This window comes from Anolis sagrei, chromosome 4, assembly GCF_037176765.1.
Source record: "Anolis sagrei isolate rAnoSag1 chromosome 4, rAnoSag1.mat, whole genome shotgun sequence".
Taxonomy (NCBI): domain Eukaryota; kingdom Metazoa; phylum Chordata; class Lepidosauria; order Squamata; family Dactyloidae; genus Anolis; species Anolis sagrei.
In genome coordinates this window covers 245,894,538-245,906,581 of record NC_090024.1, presented here as the reverse complement: position 1 = coordinate 245,906,581, position 12,044 = coordinate 245,894,538, and the positions used below count along the sequence as shown (strand labels likewise).

At 45.4% G+C, this 12,044-nt stretch overlaps 1 protein-coding gene across 1 annotated transcript; it reads right to left on the bottom strand.

Moving 5' to 3' along the window:
• Nucleotides 1–1,533: 1,533 nt before the first annotated feature.
• On the bottom strand, nucleotides 1,534–11,732 carry LOC132772964 (antileukoproteinase-like). The gene is made up of 4 exons (XM_060771815.2): nucleotides 11,614–11,732; nucleotides 9,792–9,938; nucleotides 3,219–3,416; nucleotides 1,534–1,666 (listed from the first exon to the last, which is right to left on the bottom strand). The coding sequence occupies exons 1-4, from the start codon at nucleotides 11,720–11,722 to the stop codon at nucleotides 1,662–1,664; spliced, it is 459 nt and encodes a 152-aa protein (XP_060627798.2). The 5' UTR covers nucleotides 11,723–11,732; the 3' UTR covers nucleotides 1,534–1,661.
• Between the last annotated feature and the right edge of the window lie 312 nt (nucleotides 11,733–12,044).

The window sequence follows — 12,044 nt, the reverse complement described above, 5'->3', positions numbered from 1 at the left end:
CTCCAGGGTCACAAGAACTCTGTTGCGCTTCTCCCTGGTGTGTTTGTGACCAGCAAATCTCCGCCCCCACACGACCTGGATGGCGCCCAACTCCTCCGGAACCCCTCTCTCTCCCTGGGAATTACATTCCGTGGCTAGTCAGCTCTCTATAGAAGGGGGGCTTGAACGTGGGTTACCCTGAGGATCATGTGCACATGCTTCCGATGTCGTGAGGGAAAGGGAATCATCAAGGGAACTAAGGGGGCTAAAGAGAGGGAGTGTCCTTGGGCGGGAGAGTGTGGCCGATTGGGTAGGGGCAACTGAAATGGATGGAGTTTTGAACAGATACAGTCCGGATGGCGGGGTCCTATCTGGGGAGCCAATTGTGGATTTATCATTGGAACCAGATGGTGCATGGTGAGATGGTTCCAGTGTTTCAACAAGGGGGCGAACATAAGGGTCCACAAACACCTTCCTGATGGTAATGTCCCACCTTTTTAAGCGTGATCGAATCGCTAGTAGCTCACCAGGCCATGAGTTATCTTCCAGTGTAATTAAAAGACAAGTAGAGCGATCATACGATTGATAGTCTCTACGTAACCATGTTATGGCCTTCACTCTGACATCTGATGGTCTCTTTGATAATAATTCTGCCAGAGATTTACGGACCGCCCTCTTTAAGGTCCATCTACCTCTATTGATCATCAAATCAGCTATTTCCACCGCAAAATTGCCCGTTCTCAAAAGCTGTTGTTCTTGGCCACGATCTGTGGTGGAATCCACAATAGAGTCTGATGTTAAATTAGCAGTTGTCCACAAAATGTCTGCAATTGTCTCCTGCTGCTCAGGACCATCCTGAACACTGAGGTCTTCTGAGCAGTAGTTGCTCCAACTAGCCAAAACCTGATTGCCGACAGCACTAAGAGGACCTTCATCATCTGCCCCCCCCCCCCAAAAAAAAACCCTGTGGAATGACCTGCCAATAGAACTCCAACAGGTAAATGAGCTGTCAGAATTTCAAAACCATATAAAGACCTATCTCTTCCAGCAGGCCTACCCAGACAGTCTTTAAGCATGGATTTTAAATGTGTGCCTTTTGTTTAATCTCAATTTTGTGTATTTTAATATGTATTTTATAGAAATACCTTTGAATATGTAGCTTTGTTTTTGCAATGTTTATGTATTTTATATATTCTATGACCTACCTAGAACTATGAGTAGAGACAGGTAAGAAATACAATTGTTTTGTTGTTGTTGTTGTTGTTGTTGTTGTTGTTGTTGTTGTTGTTTCTTTATTTACTATACTTGTATACCGCCTTTCTCAGCCTTATCGGCTTATTGTTATGAGCAATGAGGGATTTCTTTCCCAAAGGCATGGGTGGCTTTCTGGGCCAATGGCAAGGAGACTTCATTTGGGTTTTCTTCCAGGAGATGAAGGAGAACTTGGAGACCCTCAGGCAAATAAGGCCCCTCCCCTTGTCAAAAAAAGAAGAAGGTCTAGACACATGCGGTGCAGGGCATTGTTGCATTTATTATCAAAGCAGAATTGGGACTATTGGGACTATCAGTGGAATAAGTGAGGATGGTGCAGAGTGGGATTTGAACTTTCTGGGGAAAGGAGAGATGTGCAGAAGTCTTGGTGGTGGAGGGCTGCTGCCCATGGAGCCAGGCCTCCTTCAAATTCAGTCTGTGAAAAGAAGAGAGAGTCAGAAGCAGGAAGAGGAAATCACTCCGCAATATTCAATTGCAGGCTTATTTCTTGCAAAGCAGCATAATTGCTGCACATTTTGGCACATAGAGTGACATTCAGGAGATATGACAAAGGGTCAGAGAATTATAGAATCCTAGAAGCCATCCAGTCCACCCTAACAGGCAGCCATCCACCCTCTGTTTAAAGACTTCCAGAGAAGGAGACTCTTGTAGCCTATATCCCACTAGATTGGGAAGAGATCCTTGAAGGCCATCCCAGCCAACCCTCTTCTCCCAGGCAGAAACACACTATCTAAGCCCTCTCGAGAGATGGCCATCTAGCCTCCGGAGAGGGAGATTCTACTGGACTCCCAGGTGGCAGGTGATTGCATGGTCAAACAGCCCTGACTGCCAGGAATCTTTCCCTAATTTTTACATCAGCATTAGTCAACCTGGGGGAGTCACGAGGGGGGTGTCATAGGGGTCACCAAAGACCATTTGTATACTGCCTTTCTGAGTCAAAATTCTTTTTGATTGTAGGTGAATTATAAATCCCAGCAACTACAACTTCCAATTGTCAAGCCTATTTTCCCCAAACTCCACCAATGTCCACATTTGGGCATATTGGGTATCTGTGCCAAGTTTGGTCCAGATACATCATTGTTTGAGTCCACAGTGTTCTCTGGATGTAGGTGAACTACAACTCCAAAACTCAAGGTCATAGAATCATAGAATCATAGAATCAAAGAGTTGGAAGAGACCTTGTGGGCCATCCAGTCCAACTCCATTCTGCTAAGAAGCAGGAATATTGCATTCAAATCACCCCTGACAGATGGCCATCCAGCCTCTGTTTAAAAGCCTCCAAAGGAGGAGCCTCCACCACACTCCTGGGCAGAGAGTTCCACTGCTGAACGGCTCTCACAGTCAGGAAGTTCTTCCTCATGTTCAGGTGGAATCTCCTCTGTTGTGTGCCTACCAAACCCTCCCACTATTTTCTGTCGGTCATGGGAGTTCTGTGTGCCAAGTTTGGTTCAATTTCATTGTTGGTGAAGTTCGGAATGCTCTTTGATTGTAGGTGAACTATAAATCTTAACAACTACAATTCCCAAATGTCAAGGTCTATTTTCCCCACACTCCACCAGTGTTCACAGCCTCAAATGGGTTGGTCAAGGAGGTGCTAGCTCCAGCCCCAGAAAGCTCCAAGGCCAGGAAGAACTGGTTCCAGTTGTCTTTGGGGCCTCCAAGGTGGAGAGAGCACTCTAGTATGGAGTACTAGTACGGGCACATGGGCAAATGTTGCCCCATGTGGTTGCTCTTATCCTGATTTGCCTGCTGAACCACCCCTCTCTGGGCAGAATGGTCCTTTCCCATAACATTTGTATCCATGATATTTTGGTCTACCCGATTCTCACAGCTTCTGTGAGGCTCCTGAAATCCACTACTGAAGGTGCCACTACCAACCTGTTCTACTACTGCTGTCTGCATCTCTTGGGTTCCTTGGTGCCCACCTGGCCCTGACGGATAATGACTACCTTGATGATACTACTCACCTTCAGGCATGGCCACCATTGCCGGGTTGCTATCCAGGCTTGCTGCAGGAGGCACCCCTGTCGGCACTGCCACCTCCATCTCCAGTTTGGGAGCCTTGCTTGTTGTGGGAGACCCAGCTGCCGACGCTGTCACCGTTACAAGAGGCTTCCTTGTTGGCCTGGCAGCCGTTGGTTTGGGCGCCAATCTCTCCATAACCCCTAAGCGAGACAAGACCTTTTTATTAAAATCAGCCTTATCAGCTAGATTGATGTTTGCAAGGTGATATCCTGCTGCTTTTCAAACTCCACCACCCATGATAAAATTAATATGACTTCCCCAACCGATGCCTCATCATCACTCATGATGAAACAACAACCTTCTGCCAGTATCACAGAAGGCTGCAATTGGATGTTCATCATTGCCCGTATACCTTCCTGTTATAACAATGGCCACCCAAGCCCTTGAAAGGTTTCACTGCAAAAGCTAAAGGAGATCTGGAAAAGGGTCAGAGAATTATATAATCTTAGAGGTGAAAGGGGCCAGCTACGTCCGTACCTCGCTAAGGCTGATCTGGTCGGGGTGGTCCATGCCTTAGTCACCTCTAGACTGGATTACTGCAATGCGCTCTACGTGGGGCTGCCCTTGAAAACGGCTCGGAAATTCCAGTTGGTCCAACGGGCAGGATGTTAACTGTGGTCCATTACAGAGAGAGGTCAACCCTCCTGTTTAAGGAGCTCCACTGGCTGCCGTTTATTTTCCGAGCCCAATTTAAGGTGCAGGTGCTTACCTACAAAGCCCTGAACGGTTTGGGACCACCCTACCTGCGTGACCGCATCGCTGTCTACGAACCCACACGCTCACTCCGGTCATCTAGAGAGGCCCTGCTCGTGATCCCGCCCGCGTCACAAGCGCGCTTGGTGGGGACGCGAGACAGGGCCTTCTCCGTGGTGGCCCCCCGCCTCTGGAACGCCCTCCCGAAAGATCTCAGACAAGCCTCTACACTGGCAGTCTTCAGGAAGAATTTGAAAACCTGGCTGTTCCAATGTGCCTTTTCAGATTAGGAATCTCCCAGGACCAAATCCCAGAAGCACTTTAGTACCAAATCACCGCACACTGCACACCGCACTTATATCATAATCCCACACCCCTCCGATACATCAGCACTTTTAACCTTGTACCCCTACTCCGGCCGACTCAGTTTTTAATAATGTCTTGTCGTATTGCTATTGTTATTGTTTTTCTGCTTAACTGTTTTATTTGCTAGATATTGTATTGTTGTATTGTGTTGGGCTTCAGCCTATAGTGAGCCGCATCGAATCCTTCGGGAGATGCTAGCGGGGTATAAATAAAGTTATAATAATAATAATAAAGGGACCCCAGAAGCTGTCCAGTCCACCTTAAGAGTGTTGCTACTAAGAGGTTGCAACGGACTTTATCTAAGTTGTAGTAAGGATCAAGGCTATTTGTGCTACAGCTGTCTCAGTTAATTGGAGAGTTAATTGAGAGCATTACTATCTTGTGTGTAAAGATAGCTATTGTGGGTTTAGTTTCTTTGCCATTGTGTGCTAATGCCATTGTGCTAATGCCATTTGGCATTGTGTGCTAATGCCATTAAATCCAGACATAGTTTTCTAAGATCTACAGAGACACTCGTGGGAACACCCCAGCAAGCGAGAGACCAAACGTGGCAGGCTCAAACCCAGAACCTCAACTAGGCCTGGGTAACAATGGAAAAAATTGTTTCTAAACTCGCTTCGTTTTTAGGGGACCATCGCGTTTTGGTTTTTTTAAGAATTCTGAAATTTTGCTTTTAAAAATTTCAAAATTTATGAAATTTCGTAAAATTACGAATCGATTCGTTAATGGCGAACGCAATTGCACAATATGCTAAAAAAAAACCCTCCAAATGGGTCAGGGGGAACTTCTGAAGCTTCCATCTCCCTCTGTTGTTGACTGTTGGTGTGATAAAACAAACAACAACTATAAAACTTGCACCGGACATGCGAAAATAATTTCGAAATAATTTCGAAATAATTACGAAATAATTACGAAATAATAACGAAATAATAACGAAATAAATTGAAAAAATTGTTTCGAATCTAATTTACTCCTCACACTATTCCTGCATGGCTCAATATTGGATTGTAAGCTAATTTAAATACGAATTAATAACGAATTACGAAATTAACGAACGAAACTGCCCAAGCCTAACCTCAACCAATGGCTGATACCAAATGAGAGACTTCCCCCTGGGCACACAGAAGACGGGGCGACTTGGAAGGCGCTGAACAGACTGCGCTCTGGCACCACGAGCCAACCTTCAGAGACGGGGCCACAAAGTGGAATCCTCGACATGTGAGTGTGGAGAGGAGCAAACCACTGACCACCTGCTGCAATGCACCCTGAGCCCTGCCACATGCACAATGGAGGACCTTCTTGAGGCAACACCAGAGGCACTCCAAGGGGCCAGATACTGCTCAAAGGACATTTAATCAACTACCAAACTCACACATTTTGTATTTTCTCTGTTTGTTTGCTTTGTTCTGTTAGAAATGTAATATAATTGACTGGCTGCCCTGACATGAGAAATAAATAAATTGTGCGTCTATGCCTCTGTCCATTTTTGCCTTTGTGCCATTTTGCCTTGTGTAAGCATTGCGTGTTATGCTGTGCCGGGGAATATGCTGCAGACGTCCTGTGAAGACAAAGCCATGTGAAGGAAGACAAGGTTTCCTGCTTATCACAGCTGAGTAGAGATAACTCTCAGAAGATTTGTGTTACTTTTGTGGAAACAGCAATCCTGCTATTTTGTTTTGTATGCTGCCAATACTACAATATTGTCTTTTACTACTTTAAGCCAAAGTCTCATGTGTTTTTCTTTTATGAGCCAATTCATCACACACGAAGTTAACAGGGCTAGAGTCAATCTGCATGCTACTCATGCTAACGCACGACAAAGAGACAGCCACCCAGCCTCTGTTTAAAGACTTCCAGAGAAGGAGACTCTCAGGTAATGTATATCTCACTAGAACTGAAAGGGATCCTTAAAGGCCATCCAGTCCAACCCCCTTTTTCCAGGCAGAAACACACCATACAAGCCCTCCCGATAGATGGCCATGCAGTCTCCAAAGGGGGAGATTCCACTGAACTCCCAGGCAGCAGCAGACTGCTAGGAATTTTTTCCCTAATTTTAGATGGAAGTGTTTCCGAGTCTCTGGAGATAAGGATGTTGGGAAACGATGCCTGCTGTACTCTGAAAACATGCATCTGCAGATGTCCCCTTTCTCAAAGGAAGAAAGATGAAGACATCCTTTCCAAGCCCCTTGGTCTCCAATCCCTTGGAAATACTTGGGCCGAGTGGCAGATCAGCAAAGAAGCATCCAAGACATCTGCTTTTTACAAGGGCCCCTGTACAAAACCCCTTTGGTAGCCCCACTTCTTCCATTTCCCCCATTAGGGTTCCTTGAGGAAAAACTCAACCGGAGTTGGATGTGTGCTTTGGCCACATCACAAGAAGAAAGGAAAGCTTAGAGAAGACAATGATGCTGGGGAAAATGGAAGGAAAAAGGAAGAGGGGCCGAGCAAGGGCAAGATGGATGGATGGTATTCTTGAAGTGACTGGATTGACCTTAAAGGAGCTGGGGGTGGTGACGGCTGACAGGGAGCTCTGGTGTGGGCTGGTCCATGAAGTCACAAGGAGTTGTAAACGACTGAACGAATGAACAACAACTACAAGTTGGATGTGTGACTAGAGCTGGAAGGGAAATGTTTCCACTTTTGGAGTGTTCCAATAAAGGAGATTTAACAGTGATGATGATAATGATGATGATGAGCCCCCAGTGGCGCAGTGGGTTAAACCCCTGTGCAGGCAGGACTGAAGACCGACAGGTCGCAGGTTCGAATCCGGGGAGAGGTGGATGAGCTCCCTCTATCAGTTCCAGCTCCTCATGCGGGGACATAAGAGAAGCCTCCCACAAGGATGATAAAAACATCAAATCATCCGGGTGTCCCCTGGGCAACGTCCTTGCAGACGGCCAATTCTCTCACACCAGAAGCGACTTGCAATTTCTCAGGTTGCTGACATGACAAACATCATCATCATCATCATCATCATCATCATCATCTATAACATTGTGGCCTTTTACTCTAGTTTCTTTGGTGATTTTGGTCTGTAGCATTTTCACTGCTGCGGTTTACACATTGTTTGCAGACAACTTTTGTAAAACAGACACACTTCATTTCTCTGATAGGCTTGTGCAAGCTGGCCAAAAGGCATGCCATTTTGGGGTCCATTTTCAGCTAACCCCTCATTCTCTTCACTGGGATGTTATTCCAGTCAGGAGGAGTGTTGCCATTTTCATTCGGCAAAGATTTGGCCCACTGGCTACAATGGGAAACTTTGAAGCCTCACTCCTTGGTCATTTTAAGGTCTATCTGCATGAAACCTACCTGTTTTAGACCCCATTTACAATTTACAATTCACCAATTTATGAATTTTTTGGAATTGTTTTAAATTTTTACCATAACATTTTTAAAAATAAGACAAACTGCAAGACAGTGTTCTGGGAATTGTAGTTGCTGGTTGTGTCCATTGTCAGCCAATCAGAGAGTGGATATAACCAGGCCTTTTATTGACTGAGAAACAGAGAGAGAGAGAGAAAACTTCCACTCCCATCATGTTCCTAGAAGAACTCAAGAGACTCTTCAATGCCCGCCCCATGCAAATGTTTCTGGGAAAGTGAGTTCCCAGCAGAGCCCTCTCTGGAGGAGGAGCCTAGGGAAGTTTTTGTCATGTATCATGTTCTGCAGTTGATGCTGGTTAGTGGTGGTAGGCCTAGCAGTTGGTGATTGATGTCTTATTTCTAAAGGGTTGAGTAATCTGTAAGTAAGAGTTCATGGGTGAAAGCAATTAAGGGTGGAGGCATGCAAGAGATGTGTTGCAACTGGGTGTTTCTGGATAGAAGGAACTAGCCTTGGGACTGATCCTTGGGAGAAAAGTATTTGTTTTATTTTGGTGGTAGATGCTGCTGGTTTTCCCCCAGGTTCGTGGATTTTCGGTATCCTGACCTGTCTCCTGTACTCTTGGAAGCTTGAATCTTTGGATTGGCTTTTGTCTATGCTATAGACTCTTGATCCCTGAACTTTGCTCATTGAACTCTCGGCTTTTGACCACTGGACTGGACCTTGAACCTGCAACAGCGTTTGCTGTCAGTTTTGTTTTATATTCTATGGCTGAGTGCAATCTTTATGTTTTATATTTTGGACTATTAAAACAGCCAGACAGTAAGTGCTGTTTTATTTAAATTGTTTGGCACGAACTGGGAGTTTGTTTGGTTCATCTCTGCCTGAATACAGCAGAGCCCTGGCAACGTGACAGTTTTCTGCTGCCGGGAAGGGATAAATCTGGCTCTCTTGATCTGTTTTGCCCAGCTTTTCAGTTCCCTTCTCCATGTTCTGTTTTCGGGGGATTGCATGAAATGGACCACCAAATATTACAAGTCACTTTCGATCACATTGATCCAAAGTGACTAGTCTCTCATATAGACTAACATTTTCCTCAAAATTGTAATATTATTGAATCCAGAATACAGGAAAGGTGACTCTACATCAGTCAATAGCCAACCCATTTCTTGCAAAGCTGTAGAATGACATTACAGATGTTTGGGTACTTTCAGAAAGGGAAGAGAGTGACTTTGGGAAAAAAAGACAAGAAATAAGAAACTTTCCCACCTCGGCACAGCCGGGTGGAAGAGATGTTTGCCTCCTCCCCCGAGGAGAGAACAATGAGTTCCGTCAGAACTACTTTGAAGGGGTGGAGCCAGGCCCTCTACACTGTCCTGCCCCCTTCTTCATTCAGGAGCCAAGCGTCGACCCACCACTCCTGCCCATTAAACAGTATATTACGGTTGCTGTTACAGGGCCGGGTAGGATTTTTTTCCCCTCCTACACCCTAGGAGGGTTTTTTCACCTACCATATGCTGTTGCAGGGCAAATTGGGATAGTGTGGCATTAAATAGGTGGTCATGGTAAACAGTTAAGAAAAAGCTAAAATTTGGTGTATGTCCAATGCACCCCCTTCAGGGGTGAAGGCCATTAACTAAGACACTCACCTAAGGTGCAATTTGATGAGGTGAGGGGAATTCTAATGGGATGAGTCAGGTCTCAAATACCCCGAGAGGAATTTCTCCAACACATTTCACTTTGAGGTTGCCCGGATTAGGTTCCCTGGGGACCCGGATGTTTCGCCCTATCTAGCCAAGGTGTAGCCAGACAGGGACGCTACCTCGGCTTTGCCACCAAGTTCAGGATCCCTAGATTTCGATCCAATAGGTAACAATTAATGAAAGTTGCCCATATTTAAACCCAAATACTGGTGTGTGGTCTCGTTATTTTGGGAGTTGATAGGCAAGTCATGGAATGCAGCTAGAACAGGCACTAATCTAGAGTCTCATAAAGCCTGTCCAAGAAGATGAAAAGGTGACAAGGCAGAGGCTCAAGAGGGAAAAGTCGCTCAGCTTTTGGGGGGAAGGGGTGTTTTGGGGCAGAATGGTTCCAGTTTCCTGTCAAGAACACCAGCTTCAAGGTTTCCTTACCAGACATGGGCATCAAACAGGTCTTCCCACATGAAATTTGACAGCACTTCATCTTGCCAGGACAACAAGCATCAGTTTTACATGGAGGATTTTTGCAAGGATTGGTGTGTCCTGGAGGAGCTCTTTTTGGACACACACCTGGTTTCACTGGAAAAGCAAATGGAGACACATCAGAATCAGAATCAAGCAGAAGGTCCTTTTCAGAGTTCTGGAGGAGGAATTTCACAGCTGCTTCCCATTAGGACAAATAGAGAGGTGTTAGCACCCCTCAAAAAACGTTGTAATAGTACCTGGATTTTTAATATTAAGCATAATTGCATACAATAGGTCATTGTACCATGCTACACAGAACCGAGAAGGACAGAATCCACTTCAGCACTCAAAGGAGATCAGCCAATGGTAGTAATAGTAGTAGTATTTATATTCCACTTTTTCTCCTTCAAACAGACTCAAGGCAGCCAACGCTAAATATCATACTAGATACAGATTAAAAACCCAACACATATAAACATGTAAATACAATTAAACAATGAAAATATTGGGGGGAAAAACATAGTTAAAACCAACAAGACCAGGAGCACCTCTGTCTTGTTTGGATTAGGCTTCAATTTGTTTGTCCTCATCCAGTTCATTACAGATGGTTTAGGACCATGACAGCTTCCTTGGCTTTAGCTGGAAAGGAGTAGTAGAGCTGGGTGTCATCTGCATATACATGGCACCACAACCCAAAACTTCGGGTGGGCTCTCCCAGTAGTTTCATGCAGATGTTGAACAGCATGGGGGAAAAGACAGAGTGGGAGCAGAAGATAGATAGATAGATAGATAGATAGATAGACAGACAGATTCAAAGAATCCTAGAGTTAGAGGAGACTTTGTGGGCCATCCAGTCCAACCACGTGCCAAGAAGCAGAAAAATTGCATTCAAAGCACCCCCGACAGATGGTCATCCAGCATCTGCTTCAAAGCCTCCAAAGAAGGAGCCTCCACCACACTCTGGGGCAGAGAGTTCCACTCTCACAGTTAGGAAGTTCTTTCTCATGTTCAGATGGAATCTCCTTTCCTGTAATTTGAAGCCATTGTTCCATTGTATCCTAGTCTCCAGGGAAGCTGAAAACAAGCCTGCTCCCTCCTTCCTAGGACTCCCCCCCCCCCATATTTATACATGGCCCTCATCATGTCTCCTCTCAGCCTTCTCTTCTGCAGGCTAAACATGTCCAGTTCTTTAAGCTGCTCCTCATAGAGCTTGTTCTCTAGACCCTTGATCCTTTGAGTTGCCCTCTTCCTCTGGATACATTCCAGCTTGTCAACATCTCCCTTCCATTGTGGTCCCTACAATTGGATGCAAGTATTCCAGGTGTAGTCTGACCAAGACAGAATAGAAGAGTAGCGGGACTTTCCTGGATCTAGACCCTAGATCTAGATAGATAGATAGATAGATAGATAGATAGATAGATAGAGATAGAGATAGAGATAGAGATAGAGATAGAGATAGAGATAGAGATAGAGATAGATAGATAGATAGATAGATAGATAGATAGATAGATAGATAGATAGAACTCCAGAGGCTGGTGGAATGTCCTGACAGCCCCTTTTTCCTCCTTGCATCTCAATCTTTAGTTTTCCCTGAAGAAAAGCACTCACATCTATTGACCGCCACAGCGTGAAATTCATCCCCAGAAGGTGTTGTGCAAAGAAGCAAAGGTGAAGGGCAGAAGAAGCAGTGGAGCAAGCCTCTTGTCAGGACCCCATGGCTACATCCATTTCTGTAGCCAAGCCCAACTTGTCCTTCCTTCCCTGGATTTGCCTGAGCTTCCATACTCACCTTTTTTGCTTCCATGCCCATCGGAAGCAGAAGAACAACCGGCCCAGAAGACGAGGAGGGCGAGGAGGACAAGTCTGGACTGCATGGTGCCCTTTTGGAAAGTATGCATCTCCCTTGATCCAGGCAGGGATCTTATAAACCTGAAGGAGAGGGAGGGTCTGGCTGGCAATTGGGCCACAGTTGCTCAAGATGGGTTTGCCAATGGGAGAAGATTCCTCTTGGCACAAGATTTGGAACTCGGTGTCAGTTGATCTCCAGGAATCCTATTGCAATGGCCTTGCCCAAGTTTCCTTGCAGCTTCCTAGAATGTAAACACTTTGGAACAAGAGCTGCTCGGAAGAGATTTTGACAATGGCTAGAATTTATAGGAAATGTGTGAGTGATTGAAAGACCCATCAAGAAAGGGAAGTATGAATAAAGCACAACATAGC